Source organism: Tauraco erythrolophus, chromosome 10 (genome assembly GCF_009769465.1).
Source record: "Tauraco erythrolophus isolate bTauEry1 chromosome 10, bTauEry1.pri, whole genome shotgun sequence".
Taxonomy (NCBI): Eukaryota; Metazoa; Chordata; class Aves; order Musophagiformes; family Musophagidae; genus Tauraco; species Tauraco erythrolophus.
In genome coordinates this window covers 17,125,791-17,142,403 of record NC_141474.1, presented here as the reverse complement: position 1 = coordinate 17,142,403, position 16,613 = coordinate 17,125,791, and the positions used below count along the sequence as shown (strand labels likewise).

The following is a 16,613-nucleotide window of genomic DNA, read 5'->3' as shown; positions in this document are numbered from 1 at the left end:
ATCCAATCTAAATAGCTCAGGTTTGGCTACCTACACTGCCCAACATGCCCCTAGTTCAAGAGATGCATTATTAACTGGTTCTGGCCAAGAGCTGTCCCCTCGCTGAAAAGGCTGTGAAGGCTTTTTGAGACTGTTTTTTCTCAGGACTTCTTTAATGGAGTACTTACCCCACCAAGTGCTGAGGCCAGCAGGTCAGCTGTGAGTGGCAGCTGCTACTGCATATTCTGGTGAAAGCCTGAAAAACAAGAGATTTCAGAACTATGTGGCTGTATCAGGAGAAGCTTGAGAGTATTCAGAGTAATAAAACATCAACAGTCCTGCTAGGAGGATGCGTAATTTCTAACAGAATAAAGATAGTAGCTATAGCTCTTAAGATACTAGGTGTTCTATCATTATATTAGGTCAGTATACTCAGTTGTTCCTAGAATATATACATAGCTTTCTAAGTCATACATTGTGTAAATATTTGAGAAGTTTTAACTAAGGTTTTCAGGATTATAGATAAGGTTGTTCTGATCTACAGGTGTTTGTAGTTACACCACCACCCATCTCCAGGCTAGCTCAGGTGTGTAGTGTAGACAAGAGCGTATGTAGACGCAGTTCTAGGCCTCCCTCCAGGACACCTTTAGTGTCATTTCTAGCCATTTCAGGCCTTCCTTCCTCTCTGTTCCTATTATATCAAGACGCTGTGGTTACAGTTTGTGTTGAAATACATGAGCTATCTTTAAGCTACGAGCATTTGCAGAACAGTCATGGCACTGCAGTACCTGGCACTGCTCCAGCTGTGAACCCAGATTCTCTGGAAGATTTTTGCAGTCTGGACTAAAGCGTGTTTCAGTTCCCATTTTACTGATTTAAAATTTGTGTTGGTGAGTCTTTGCAAGATTCACTGTTATTTTATAGACCGAAGCCTAGAAAGCTTTTAGAGTTGCAAAATTGAAAAATAAAGCATAAACCTGTTCTGCCCACAGAACAGTTCTGGTGAGTGACCGGTGAACTCTGAGCTCTTAAAGACACCCAGTCCAAACACTTGTGGAATTCCCAGTGGAGTTTTTCACAATCTGTAAATATGCTTAAGGCTGCTCGAGGGAGAAAAAATAAAAAGTCTCTGCTGCTACAGTTCTATGCTGTAAAACTTTTTAACAGTTAACACTCAGTTTAAATAGTATGACTGTACTGATCCTTTGATTTACCAATCTTGGAAATGTACAATTTCCAAGAAAAACAAAACAAACCAAAAAACAACAACAACAACAAAAAGGAAATTGCTGATCGGAAAAATATCTGGGAAGCCACAATGATGAACACAAACATTAAAATGAGAGTGCAGTTTAAAACACCGCTCAGGTACTTATCCCTGGTGTCTCAACTACATGCAACAAAATTGCCATTTTTTTACATAAGTAAAGTGGACTCCACTTTAGAATGGTTAGGAAAAAATATAACAAGAGAAATAAAATTCAGTTACAGCCACTCCTACAAAGTGCTGATTTAATTAGAAGTCAATGAATGCATTTTATATTTCAGGGGAAGTGTCTAATGGAAGTAAATGCTTATTGCCTTCTGAGTGGGACAATTCAAAAAGCTTGTAACTGAGTCCAGTGGGAGCAAGATCAAACCATAAGCATATACTTAATCCTTAATTTACCTTATATGCATAGAAGCAAACTGGTTTTGCCCACATAAAATAATTTTAAAAATATCTAGTTAAACAATGACTGGCCAGATTTTATGTTTTAACTACACTATGCATGAAGAAAATCCTCCCTGCTTTCTACTTTGCATTGGACAAACATGATTATAATCTGAATTTACAGTAAGGCTTTTTGTGTCAAATATTTATCTGAATTGTTGCTTTCTGCAGTGTTATGATCTTACTGCATAATTTATCAGTGACCTGCTAGGTCATGTGGAGTAGAGCTTTCAATCCATTCTAATGTGGATAACAATAAATTGCAAGTTCTTTTTAAGTGATGTGTTAGCCAGTTACCCTCAGGTACAGTGCTGATGAGATAATGCAAATACGTAGACAAGTACGAAAGAAATAAAGGCACAAACCAGGGCAATAAATATAAGAAAATCTTTTTGCTCATTTTAGATGTAACTAGAAACGTAAGAGTTATGTTTCTTAGAAAAATGTTAGACAACAAAGAGGGTAAGTTCAGTTAAAACTCCATCTGGGAAGACAAATATTGATGTCTGACTCCCTTAAATAAAGCAAAAGGATTCATAACTATGAAAATGCTTGGGTATCTATGTATCCCAGATGCTAGGCCATCCACACATCTAAAAATTGTACTTACCCATTTTACATCTTTCAGTGACCTAAAAGGTTTTTCTCTATTCAGTTTCTCCAGTTAACATTTGCTTTATTTTGTTCAGGACTGCAGTATGTAATGACAGTTGAAAAAATACAATAAAACTTACTCAAAACTTAACTGCCTATCTTCAGCAGGCGAAACAGGAGCAGTAGATTTTTCTTTTTCTGCTTTAGTTTCAAAGGTAGGTATAATGCTCAGAACTATCAACATCCAAATTTATTTAAATAAGGGAAATTAATACATGGCTCGATCCTTGTGTAAGTGTTCAGTAACTGAACAGAAATTATTTTATGAGCAGCAATTCTTTAGGTGATTACTTGGCAACAGGCTAATTTCTGTTTTTATTTTCAGAACCACAAGAATGCTGCTTTCCTTCTGATGGAGAGTGACCGGCTGATCAATAGTCTTCCCCAAGTGAAATGGACGGAGACAGCTGTGGCCTTGGCATCTAGGCTACAAGAAGAATGCGTAACATTTATTGTGGCAAACTTCCTGCACGTAGTACAAAGTGAAGGCTTCTCTATTTTGTTGCAGGTAACAGTGCCCTCAAGTTATTGTATGCTTTCAAATAAATTGAATTATATCACACTTTTCATAGCTCAGGCTGCTAAATAATCAAAGTAGTTTCAACCTTTGTTTTAAAGTACAATTCTATGGAAAATTTTAAAAAATTAGGCAGTGTTAAGGTTTTTTTGGGGGGTGGGGTTTTTTTCAGTGTTGTTTTAAAGCCTATTAATACTTCAATATGCAGGGTTGATACTGTGTTCAGGTTATGTGTCTCAATTAAGCAAAAGTTCCAATGAATTTAGTGGGACAGTTTCTGTGTTGCAAAGAGGTAAGTATATTCATAAGCTTCAAAAAGCTTTCAGACCCCTATACTGTAAGTACGACAACATGTACTTACAAGAATGATTATGAGTATTAGGAGTATACTCAAACTTCTACTGATTTTTGTTGCGAGTTGCAGGAATGTGGCAATGCTGCAGGTCCTGCTGAGAACGTATCTCATCATCTAGCTGGTTCATTTCTCCCATTAAATATTTTTTAAAATATGTATAGAGGATTAAAAAAATAAATAAGGAGATGTTAAAACAGTCTGTCTTTGAATCAAGAGTTGCATTATGGCTGTAAATTCATCACAGTGTGCTTGTTCCTAAAATTTGGGTTAGTGAGAGGCCTCAGGATGATTTGCGAGAGGCCTTGAGAGGGGTGGGGTTACAGAACGGATACAAAGGAAGATGCTCAGCTTTGGAATACCTCCTGCACAGCGAGATAGCACATCCTCTCTGCTCAGTAATGCTTTCGCATACAAAGTACACTCTTTTGTTTTAAACGGCTGCCTTTTGTTTTTTCCTCAGGCACAGGCAATGAGCAGCAAACCTGACCTTCTAGAACTAATTTTTAATGCAATTGAAAAAAGTATTAATAATGAAAATAGCTGCTTTCTTCTTGTAGCTGTGGATACGTTGTTGGACTCCACAAATGTGAAAGAGATGGTAGGTTTTTCGATGTGCAGTGTTTTAGGAAAAACTGTTCTGGTATTGTTTCATGTAATGGTTCAAATCAGAACCATTGTGGTGTGAGCTCAGGTGGCTCACTCCTGCAGCTGGGGTTACACAGAAAAGCTTCTGCAAGGTCCTGTTGGAAGTGCAGAAAACTTTAGCATTTGTTTACTGCATAGTAACACTTTTTTCTTTTAAAGAGAAACCTTATCTATAACAATAATTAAAAAAAAAATCATTGTGTATTACTGAGAATGTAAGTCCCATGGGCACCACTGCTCTGTTGTTCTCTACTATCACTTTAAATTTATGATGAGAAAAAACTTATCAAAATCTTGCATTACCTTAAACTTACAGGGGAAGAGAGCTTATTCTTTTTCTCTCTATGTATCTTTTCCTCCCTTTTTGTAAAAGTCACAGATGCATTTGCTTTTGTTTAAGACTGTCCTCTGTAGCAAGGACTGCCTCCTAATCCAGTGTGTGTTTTTTGGATTGGGTGCAGGTGTCAGTCTCCATGTGTGTAATACGCTGTGTATATTCGTACAATCTAAACAATGATATTTAGCTGTGGTTGACTATAGTGTCGAGAATAGTTCATGAATAATAGGACACACTGATTAAAATCCAGAATGATGCTACAAGCAAAGAATGAAAAATAAATGCAGAATGAATTACTGCAATCTGGTGCTATTGTACATCTCCTTGGTAAAAGCAATGAAAATTTAATCAGATACATTATTTTTCCCTAGAGTATTTGACCTTGTTGTGACACAGCTGACAGTAAAGAGCTGTGAAAGGGTTCATTTAAAAAAAAAAAAAAAGAAAGAAAGAAAATGCAGGGGAAAAAAAGAGCAATGTGGTGGTTTCTAGTGCTGTAGTATGCCTTGGAGTGACTTGGTTTTAAAGTATTGTAAAAATTACTGTGGTGGGCAATAATCCTTCAAAAACAGCATCTTCATCTACCAGGCCATTATAAAATATAAGTGATGACATCATTGATCTAGCTTAGGGAGTAAGTAGATTCTGAAAGGAATAATGACTGGTTGCTATGGCAATATGCCCCTCGCCAGCTGCTGATTTGTTACTTGAACACAGGGTTTTACGTGCAAGATCCAGGCTCTGCGTGATAAGCTCTGGGTCTTCCTGGTACAGTCTTTTTATGCTGTTCGTCACACAGAAAGCTGGAAGCTGATGAGGCCAGACCATCAACAGAAAATACAAGCAGGTACGTCTGACATCAAATGGCATTAGATTTTTTTTTAGCAGTTTGTTTAGTAGGTAAAATACAGGTAGTATTGTGGAGCGAGATACAAATTAAAGCTAAATTGTGATGCTCTAGGTTTCTGAAGTGGTATTTTAGAATAGAAGCATAACAGCGTGCTTAGCTAGTTTCAAACACAGAAATCAGTAAGTCATTTGCTGTGAAAAGTCCCTGCTTTTCTTTTTAAGAGTGTACATAATAGGAACCAAAACCATGTCGATTGATTCTATTCTTATTTACACCTACTCTAAATTACTGAAAATACTGCAGTAGGATTAAAAACATTATCTGTCTCATTTTTAAGGAGATAAGCACTGTGGATGAATTAAATTTGCACAAAGCAGATTATCCGTTCTCTGAATTCGATTCTGTGCTTTATTGTTTTCTACATAATGTATAAATATTGCTTGTCTCTTGCATAATGCTTATCTCATGCACTGTGAGTAAATGCTGATAGCTTGACTTCACAGTCGATTGGTATTGTGATATTGTGTGTGCTACTGCAGAGAGCCCCTAAGGAGCTGCATAGTGTTCTCTCAAAATTTTAACAGGCTGCACTTCCAACAAAAAGGAGTTTTTGTTCTGAACGGTTCTTTGTTTTGAAGTACACAAGTATTCCGAGGGTGCAGAACTGATGATGGAGTTCAGGTTATGGCTGAATATTAGCTTGGACAGTACAGTGTTATAAAAGAAAAGAATGTGTTGAAGACTTCTCTAACATCAAATCACTTTTGATTCAAAGGAGAAATAAACATTTTAGTGTCCTTTTTGTTAAAGACATTAGTAACTAGGATATGATAGTTATAAAATTGTTTATGCCTATAGATAGATAAAAATTTTACTATACAATTATATGCTGAGAGATAGATGCAGTGACAGTCTTTCTAAGCACGATTTCGGGATATAGTCAAATAACATCTCACTGCTACTGTATTAATAATAAACAGGTTTATTATTTCTTTCTGCATTATAAAATCCTTCAGAAGGTGAGGAACTGGCTTCAGAAACAAGGGTGGTTTTTTTGTTTTGGAGTGTTTTATTTTTTAGGATGATCATGTCCTTACTGTAAATAACGTTTAGGCTGCTTTGCATTAGTACTTTCAGTACAAAAAAATATTTAAGTCTGAGGTGTGCCTTAGTTGTCCGAACTCCATCTTGCCAGAAATTGTTTTGGTTTCTTTTAGATTAAATTATAATCAGAGCTAGCACACATTTTATATGTAAACAGGCTGAAATGTTTGCATAAATTATCTGTTTTTCATGACAGGCAAAGCGATCACACAGTACCAGTAGACAAATTTTAATCTTCAGGTGAAATATGTCTAGGATAACTTAAATCAACTTTAATCTTCAAGATTTCTGGTAGTCATTTATCTTCTAGAGATTTAACCCATATAGAATTACAAGGCTATAATAGAGGAGGAAAAATGCCAAAAGAAGACAGATAATATTGTGGGTTTTTTCATTCACAACATGTCTTGTGTTTTCTTAGGCATAAGTTTATATGGATTTTTTCTTAATATTTTGGTATGTATGAATGTGCAGAGTCATTGCTAGAAAAAGGATTAGATCCCTGGGGTGCCATTTTCAGCATACCTTTTGTGTGATTTTCACAGACCTATATAAAAATTATTTTTACTATCTTTAAGAAGAATTGAGCAGAATTTTTGTTTGCATTATACATGGATACATTTTTTGTATGCATAAATAATATGTCAGAACATGAGGCACTGAATGCTTATATTTTTAATAGGTTTTGCAAAACCTTTTTCAGCTGAAACATTTAATACAAAAAAAAAAAAACCTTATCGTTTCTGGGTCTGTACAGTGTCTATAAATATCCTTTTTGTACTCTACAAGCACAATTGATTTAAAGGCTTTATTGAAAAATGCTTCCCTCCCAGAGTAGACCAGTTTAAAAAAAAAAAAAGGGGGCATTCACTGCCTGAAAATTCCACATGACAATCACAGGGATAACTCTCATGACATTATGCTGCATGCTATTTAAAGAGGCACTATGATCTTACTGTGTACATTTAGATATTTTGACTTTACCACTTTTGAAAACTAATATAATTTACTTTAATGGAATTAACCTCTTCTTTAAATAGTATAAATAAATATTCTATAAATTACATACAGTACATCACTTAAAAGTCATTAGTACTCTAAATTTGAAGGTCCCTCTTTTTTGTAAATTGTGTACACTTTCAAAGGTCTCAGTGCACTGCAAGCTTTGAGCAAGCTAAGCTTGGATAAACAAAAGTGTATCTTACTGTAGAAATGGGGAAACAGAAGAGTTAGACAACTTGCTTACGGCCATATGACCTCATACAGATACCACATTTTTTGTTCTGAACATAAAACCATGTATTTCCACTTAACATTTGCCATGTCACCAAAATAAGCCTTCCTGGAATAATTACTCGACCCAAAGAACTGCTTTCAGATTTCAGATAACGTTAATTGAGTAGGCTGGATTGTTTTCTGTCTCTCTTTTTTCCTGCTAAATAGTAAAAATCTACTGTTCCTTTTACAGCTGCATTTGACAAGGGTGATGACCGAAGACTTGGCAAAAAACCTGTATTCACTAGTTCTCAGGTAAACATTTATATCCAAACATTAGAAATACTCAGAAGCTTGCAAACAAAACCATTTTCATCATGTGTTTTAAATTCAGTATCAATTTGCCATATTATTTAATGGAACTTGCTTCTGAAAAATTTCTGGTTTTTGGTGAACTGTTATTTCTGCAGAATCAGTGATGTTCATCTTAGCAGAGCAGAAGTCGAGTCCTACATTTTCAAACAGATAAGCTCAAATAAAAGACAGGAATTTGTTTTCAGAATCTCACATTCCCCTGTTGCTATGTAATGAAACTGATCTGTTTCCCAGAGCAAATGGTTTGCTACTGAGCTAATGAATCTCTGCTATTATCACAAGCCACCACAGCACCCAGTCTGTTAACACTCCCTGCCCTGAAAAAATATTTTTTAGTACCCTCAACTGCTCTTCTATTGACACTCACACTCAAAACTACATTACTATTTGGTAGAAAAATAGTATGGTTTTCACATGATTTGACAGTCTCGGATACATTGCAATGACACTGATACCACAAAGATTCAATGTCATGCACTTAATTCTCCATGTTTCAGTATATATCTTTACCCAAGAGAGAGAGAATGAATATTGTCACTTATCTGGTGGATACACTGTTGACAATGGTTGAAAACATCACATGTATTATAAATTAAGTTTTGTGTTTATGTTTGTAATAATTCATAGTCTTTATTCATCTTTGGAAAATATGCACATGTAACTCAAAAAAAGTTTTTTACATCAGCAGACACTAATAATATAAATAAATATTACAGAGTAATTTGTCCTAAGTAAAAGTGAAACTCTACTTAGATATTTCTGTCCTCTGTATAGAGCAGTATTTCACATGAGATTTACTAGGCGCACTAGTTATTTCTGGTTCTTTTATATCTTTGAAAGCCAGAAATCTGAGCTAAAATATATATTTTTTGTATTGTTCCTATGCTGAATCTTGTTGCTTTAGATTCACGTACTACTTTAAAAGTAGCTGTGTTCTAGAAATGAAAGATTATGGATAGTTTGGTGTTATAAATGTCTTCTGGCTTTTTTTTTTTTCCCTGATGCTTTTTTTTCTAGCTAAACAAATCTATTACTGAATCTGTTGGTATAAGGAATACTTCCTGGACAGAACACGGCAAGAAAGATTGCTGGGGAGATTCTTCCACTAATCAGGATAAAATGAAATCTGATGGATTAGGAGCATCTGGACATACATCAAGCACCAATAGAAACACTGTTAATAAGCCTACAAAGCATGAGGATGTAAAGGGAAAAGATGGCAAAAAAATAGTTTCCAAGATTACTAAAGATTCAAAGCCTGGGGAAAAAGCTGCTTCACCAAAGGCTAGAGCTGTTATAAAGACAAAAATAGAAAATAATGGAAATGTGAAGGCTGAGAGCATGCTTACCAAGCAAGACACAGAAAAGACATCATCTGCAAGTGGACAAAAAAATTCAGGAAGTGGCAAAGGACTAAAGAACCATGAAGGAAAAGTTGCAGGTGCCAGACCTAAAGTGCTGACAGTAACCTCAAGTGTGCAGATCAAAACAAAACCATTGAAAAAAACCACAGGGAAGGAATCTCCCTCCTTAGTGATTGTCGCAGGAACTTCCATCAAGTCAGCAAACTCAAGCATAGATATCCAGACTGCCAGCGAACAGACAGAGGAACCCAAAGAGGATAAATTGGTAGAGGAAGGGAAAAAACAGACCGGTAATTTTTTTTTATTTTAGTTTTTTAAAGTTATCTTTTGTTTTGTCCCAGGCTGGTCATAAATTGAAAACCAGCCCGGGAAGCTTTAAAAAAATCTACTATAGATTGATAAAAGTCATCTTTTTCCCCTGTAAATTACTATTAACTTGAGATAAGAATATTAAATTTCTCCTCTATTAACTGACTTCATGATCAACCAATAGCCATATAAAATAGTAAAAGTTTTACAAGTTTAGCATCTATGCTGTTTTCAATAGCTGATCTTCATATATTAGATTTTTTTCAGTACTTATATGCAATGCATTTCCCTCTAAAATTAACTTTGAATGTACTTTACAATAGTGAAATCAATATCATCTGTGAAGACACCAAATGGAGTCACCAACAAAAAAAAAAAGACTGAGCTTGAGGCTAACATCACAACAAGCAGGTATGTTACAAATCAATATGCACACACACATATATATGTGTGTATGTTTGTGAAAAAGTTGCAAGTGAACTATTAAACTTAGTGTTAATTCAACATGTTCTTTTTAATCTGAGAATGGTTCTCTATTGCATGTTATTAGCAAAACAATTTGAGTTAGCTATTGAAAATGTTGCTGTAAAGATAAAATTAGTTTGGCTTTTGTGTTGGATTGTTCCATGCTAATCGTTTTAAAGTTGTTTTAGGTCATTCAGAATTCTGCACACTGGAACAGTTAATGACTACACAAGGTGTTGTGAACTTATCATTTCTGGGATAGCTTAGACTAAACTGGACAGGAAGACAGCTGGAACTGTGAAATTGTGAAATGGGTCATTTATATATATGTGTATATATAAAAAATATATATACACACATATAAAGGTTTTTTTCAAAAAGTATACCTTTTAGGTTGCGTTTTCAATGTTTATATATATGTGCATATTACAACACATATTGTTTGATTAAATATAATTAAACATTGCTGGATCTTAAGCTTGGAAATAATGGATGTAATAATTTCTTTGCAGTCTGACAAAAAAATCAACTGGAAAAGGGTGTAATGAACAAAATGTACAAGCTGTTCTAAAGAAAAAAGGGAATGTGAGTAGCAATTCTGCAGCACAGCAAAAGGCTCAAATCACACCTACCTGTTCTCCCAAGAACCAAGGTAAAGTTTCATACAGCAATGAAATGGTCTACCATTATTATGAAAAGCTTTGTGGTTTATGGTTTTTTTAGTGTGCAAGCATTTGGCAAAATCTCCTGAACAATTCTGTTTGTTTTCCATATTTCACTTTTGGTGACAATCATAAACTGTAAAATGCAAATGAACGTGTGTCACTTTCAAAATATTTAAAAGATGGTCTTCACTGCCAATTGGTGTTTTCTCTGATTGTTTAATCTGCTTTGCAGAGTCTTTTTTTGCTGACCCCCTGCACTTCTGCACTTGGAACCATGACATGAGTTCAACAGAAATTTCTGTAGGTCAAGCATTTATAATATGCATCAAAGATCTGGACTGCAGACTTGCTTTACAAACTGTTAGTTTATGCCTCCCTATTTTCGTTGTCCCCCCTAGGGGCAGCACTACTGATACTGACCTAGCCACAAACGAGTACTCGACTTCAACAGCTATTTGTATCAAGTGTGGGAGATGACACTGTAGACCACAGGGAGGAAACCCTGCTTTATAAAGATACAAAGCATTAAGGATGGAGCAATTTTTAATCTCATTTGGACTTGGCACTTACTGAGGGGGGAAAGAATATTCAAGATATATTATCTTAAATGCATTATGATATAGAAAACACAGGTCCTGTCAATTTGTGGTCATTAAAGATCTTGTAGTATTTTCTGAGTGAGTAGGGATATTAATTCTGGTATTCTAATCACATTATAACTAATGTGATTATTTTCTGCCTACTTTCATTTCCTCTACAATATAAATTGAATAAAGTACTCATGGCTTCCTGTGCTAAGCTGCTGTGCAGTGTTTCTGCACTATTAGCTGATGACTGCTTCAGTTACAGGTTGAAGCAATTCGTTTATGTATAATCTACAAAGTGCTTTAAAGATGGCATGTAAATGCAAGATGGTATTTTTGTCTAGTGTTTGTTTAAGATCTTAATTATTAAACAAGCCTTAAATCCTTTAGTTACGTAAAAAGTTGAGTAACTTGCTTCTCAACATAAACACTAAGATAAATTGGTGAATACACTTTGGCATATACAGTCTTTATAGTCTTTTTTTCACTGTTTGTTAGGACCTCAGGGGGAATCACCACATTCACTGAAATCAGGAATGTCTCCAAAACATAACGAAGACAAAAATGTGTTACAACATCTGGTTCAGACAACACTCATGGAAAAACATCCTTCAGCCAAGAAGAAGAGTGTTAAGCAGCTGCCAACACCTGTAGCAAAAGCCACTGCAAAAACAACATCTAAAACTCCGTCCCCATCAAAGCATGCTGAGACTATAAATAATAAAGACCTAAAACCAAAACCAGCTGGACAATCTGTATTGAAATCTCAGTCCTCAGCCCAAAAACATTCAAGGAGTGAATCTCCTGTTGTCCCAAAGAATGTGCACACCTCTGAGCACAGAAGCTCAGGACAGAAACTTGAAAAAAACATGGCTGATGCTATGGCAGGTCATCTTCGTGACAATAATGAATGCAATTCTAGCAAGCAAAGTAAATCTTTAAAATCTGTGGTGGAAAGTAGCAGCGAAGATAAACCGCTGGTGTCCTGTCAACCTAATAAACCAAAATTATCAGATCCTTCTGAAAATACGGAGTACAAAATACAATCTGAATCTTCTCCTGCTCTAATTACAAAAGAAACTATTTCTAAACTGCATGTTTCACTGCAAAATGAAATGGAAACAAGACAAATCTGTGGAGATCAGACTGGAATTAAACAGACTGAAGGCAGAGAGAAAGATGGTAATACAGATGAATTTCAGGGTCATACACAGTCTTCCAGTGATGGATACTCAGACTTTTCCAAGGAAACCAATCAAAAAGCTACTGCTTCAGGAGAACTGGTGAAACATTCAAAAGCAACAAAAGCCTGTACTGAACAAAGTGAGAAATTAAACTCTGAAACAGGTCTTAACTACAGTGAAAATGCTTTACCAAGCTTTTCTGGAGCAATAACCAATAAAGAACATGAGACATCATCTCCTCAGATTGATATGGAAGGATTTCTTACAGCTGATGAGCTGTGTGATGTGTCAGCCTTGACTGAATACAAATCAGTTACAGCAGATTTAGATGATGTTTCAGAATGTTCCACAGAACAGATAACAGAAAAATGTTCACTTAGTTACACAGAGCCAATAGATCCTGCAGAAATGCCAGAAAACCATGAAAATGCAGATACTCCCTTTGTGGACCACTGGAGTACTGGTGCATTAGATCCAAAAGAGAGTCCTGAATCAGATACTGGCAGTGCAACCACATCCTCTGATGACATAAAACCAAGATCAGAAGATTATGATGCTGGAGGCTCTCAGGATGATGAAGGATCCAATGAAAGAGGCATTTCTAAATGCAGCACTATGTTATGCCACGATTTTCTTGGAAGAAGCAGCAGTGACACAAGTACACCTGAGGAATTAAAAATGTATGACAGCAGCCTAAGAATAGAAGTGAAAATGAAAAAAGAGGGTTCTGATCTCTTTCGTGTTAATTCAACAAGTGATGATGAAATACCACGAAAAAGACCTGAAATTTGGTCCCATCAAGGCAGTGCAAGGACCAATACTAGAGAAAGCAAAAGTTCTACTTTTGGCAATGCGCAATTTACTCAGGAAGCAGACCCAGTTTCTTCTTCTGCTGATGAAACAGAAGATGACAGATCTGAAGCAGAGAATGTTGCAGAAAACTTTCCTCCATCAAATGTTCCTACTCAACAGTTCCAAGGAATTGATAATTTAGCTTTTGAAGATGCAACAGAAAATGACACTGCAAGTCAAGAGTTTTCTAAAACTAAGAATTTCAAACGATCTGTTTTACTTTCAGTAGACGAATGCGAAGAATTGGGATCGGATGATAGAGTGGAAACTCATACTTCACGTCAGCATTCAATAGATTCTCTTACTCCTTCAGAAGTATTTGACAGTGTTTCTCAAGAGCACCATGGAAAGACTTTCTATTCAAGATACTCACTGGAAATTGAAGACGGATTCCTGGATTGCAAACAGCGTAAGGATAGAGACAACAGATCAGATAAAAGTGAAAGTTCTCTCCTGCATCTTCATGTCACTGAAACCCCAGGGAAGGAGAATCAAGGTGCTTCAATGACCGAACAAAATTGCCCAGAGAAAGTGCATTCAGCAGCTAGTCCGTGTCCAGGAGAAAAACAAAAAGTAAATACGAAGAATGAGGTGGCTAGTGAATTTCACCAGTGCAATAAATACTTAGACAATGATGCAAAATCTCAAGAAAGACCATGTCATTTGGATCTTCATCAGAGAGAAACTAATTCTGATGTGCAAAAGAGCAGCTCTGCAAAACCTGTAGAAGCCATTAACAATCAGATACTGACTCGGGAAAGTCAAGTGAGAGACAGTCAACCAGCAACTACTGAATGCGCTAATACTGATTTACTTCCAGGTAATGTACAGAAATAGAAACATTCAGTCATTCAAAAACACATTAATAGGGAAAGCTTTGGCAATTTGTCTGGGATTGAATCTGGAACTGAAGTAATTTTAGCTGAAATTATATTAAATTTAATTATTTTTAAGTATTTCACTTGGGTAGAGAATGCTTGTCTGTTCGAAATATCCATTAATACCCTGCTGTTCAATGAGAAACTCGACTACAAGAGAAGATATTTTATGTAATGCTAAAAGAAAGATTGGATGCAGTTGTCTGTATTTCAGTTATTTTTGATCCAATCTAACATAGACAGCATCAGCTTTTGATGGAACCTTAGTATTTGTTTTGTCTGCTTGACAACATATAGTATGTTTGAATGGGATGTGCAATAATTATGGTAATAACCTTAACTAAAGCGCACTGAACTGTTTACCTGAACAGCTATATGCATTATTGTTGTAATTTATTTATTTATATATTATATACAAATTTGGATCCTTCTCCCACTGAATATAACTGAATATTTGCCATATACATCAGTGGGAGCAGGTTTGAACTCTGATTTAGAGCTTATGAGATGTCTAAAATTCTAAATTTTACCAGTAGAAGCTTATTTCCTAAAAGAGAGATTATACTTAGAACTAATGCTTATATACAGAAAAGTTCTAACTTGTTTCATGTAGCTAGATGAATACTTGTCTAGTTTTGTGTTTTGTCTTCTTTATACCAATAATTCAGTCTGTTTATCCCATCAAAAATATACAATAGTGCTGATTACAGCTATTGTGTATTCAAGAGTAATGAAATGCTGACGATGATCTATGTTCAGCCAGAGCACAGAACAAGAAGACATTAAAAGTTGTACTATTTTTTTTAAGTTTGCTTGCCCTTGCCTGCAGCTGCCCTTGCATGTGCAGTGTAGAAATAAGCCTGTGGATAAACAATTTTGGTTTTAATTCTCTTCTAAGCTGACATAGCTTAAGTCACCATTCAGTAATCATTCTCTATTAATTCCCTCCATGCACCCCCTGGTCTAAATTTAATTTATGTAGTAAATGAGAAATTTCATGTGCATTAAGTGTATATTTACATTGTCATTTTCTGTATCAGAAACTTAATTATGGAGGTTATTGTTAATTACCAGTGGTGATTGCTGCTTTAACTTAATTTATAAATCATACTTTGGTTTTTATATAGGAAATAAATGCCTCAAATTTTGTCAATTTTGTATAACCCTCCATCCCCCCTTTTTTAACCTGGTTGGATTACCCTTCCTGAATGAGTTAAAATTTTGCTCTACACAGCCCTGAGGGGAGGATCATCTGCAATTTTTACATTGTACAGTATTGTGAATTATTTCAGGAGACATAGATGATTATGACACAATGGCACAAACCTGCATATATGAGCACCGGCCTTCAAAAACCCTTTCTCCAATATATGAGATGGATGTTGGAGAAGCAATTGAGCAGAGGATGGATTCAGAAACAGCAGTTCTAGATGTGGATTTTGAAGATCAGCAGTTTGCAGAACAGGACTGGACTCTTCTCAGGCAATTGTTATCTGAGCAGGACTCAACTATAGGTTTCAAAAACTCTGTTCCTGAAGACCTTAACTTAGCACAATGTCTTATCAATCAGACACTGTTTCTGGCTCGAGATGGTTCGAATCCTCAGGGTACATCACAAGTTGACACATTCAGTAGGTGGACTGAACTAATGTCTCCACTTGATGACTCTTCAGCAAGCATTACAGTGGCAAGCTTTTCATCAGAAGACTGTTCGTCCCCTCAAGGGGAATGGACAATTCTTGAACTGGAAACCCATCATTAAGGTGATCAAATGTTTGCAACTGAACTCCAACCCATTCCCCAAATCTATTTTTGATGAGTTGTTTCCATACAATAATGAAATACTGCATCAGTCAAGAACAAGCAATTCTTGATACTGAGGCAATCTTTCTGATATAATGAGGTAAATATGTTAATTTATAATCTAGACTTAATCACAAGTACAATAATTTTTCAATACTTAATGTACGTCTTTTCTAAAAATGAACTTTGAGCATGTATTTTCTAGAATTGTTAGAAAAATTAGATGACATGAAAGAAAAATCTTGGTTTTCACCCTCTCTTTTATCTTCCTTTCTGACATTTAATATTCTCATTGAGCAAGAATTTAAAGATGACTGCACAATTAGTAGAGCTATTCCCCTCCTTTTTTCCCCCTCTATATGGTGACTTCATTTTACAACAATAAAGATTCAGAATGGTTGTGTCAAAAGGTCATGTGTGCCAATGCTGCTTTAAATAACAGAGACATAAGCTTATGTTCAAAGAAAACATTTCAATATGAACCTGCCTTGGGCCTTATTAATATCAGCAGCTTGTTTCATCTGTTTCTACCAGATTTGGTTTTTGTATTTTTGGTTTGTTTTGTTTAGAAGTTTCCAATAAATTTTTTAAATTGTCTTTCCTTTAAATATAAGACTTCATAGGATCTGTGCTACAGGAAGAGCAGTTTCTTTCTTGGAAATGCACATATTTAAGTAAATATTTTTAATGGCATAGTGCATGACTTCAGAGAAGATGGTAGAATGCTGCTCCTGTTCTAAAAAACAGTATATCTGATACCTTCA

General features: G+C 35.5%; 1 protein-coding gene across 1 annotated transcript in view; it reads left to right on the top strand.

Annotated features, from left to right (window-relative positions):
* BTBD8 (BTB domain containing 8) overlaps positions 1 to 16,000 on the top strand; it is a 38,440-nt gene extending 22,440 nt beyond the window's left edge. The window contains exons 10-18 of the mRNA XM_086617255.1: positions 2,673 to 2,855; positions 3,680 to 3,817; positions 4,919 to 5,048; positions 7,624 to 7,685; positions 8,763 to 9,399; positions 9,742 to 9,829; positions 10,396 to 10,535; positions 11,631 to 13,988; positions 15,339 to 16,000. Of these exons, the coding sequence (XP_086473381.1) occupies positions 2,673 to 2,855; positions 3,680 to 3,817; positions 4,919 to 5,048; positions 7,624 to 7,685; positions 8,763 to 9,399; positions 9,742 to 9,829; positions 10,396 to 10,535; positions 11,631 to 13,988; positions 15,339 to 15,808 (4,206 nt within the window). The 3' untranslated portion in view covers positions 15,809 to 16,000. The remainder of the gene's footprint in view (positions 1 to 2,672; positions 2,856 to 3,679; positions 3,818 to 4,918; positions 5,049 to 7,623; positions 7,686 to 8,762; positions 9,400 to 9,741; positions 9,830 to 10,395; positions 10,536 to 11,630; positions 13,989 to 15,338) is intronic.
* Positions 16,001 to 16,613: the final 613 nt, after the last annotated feature.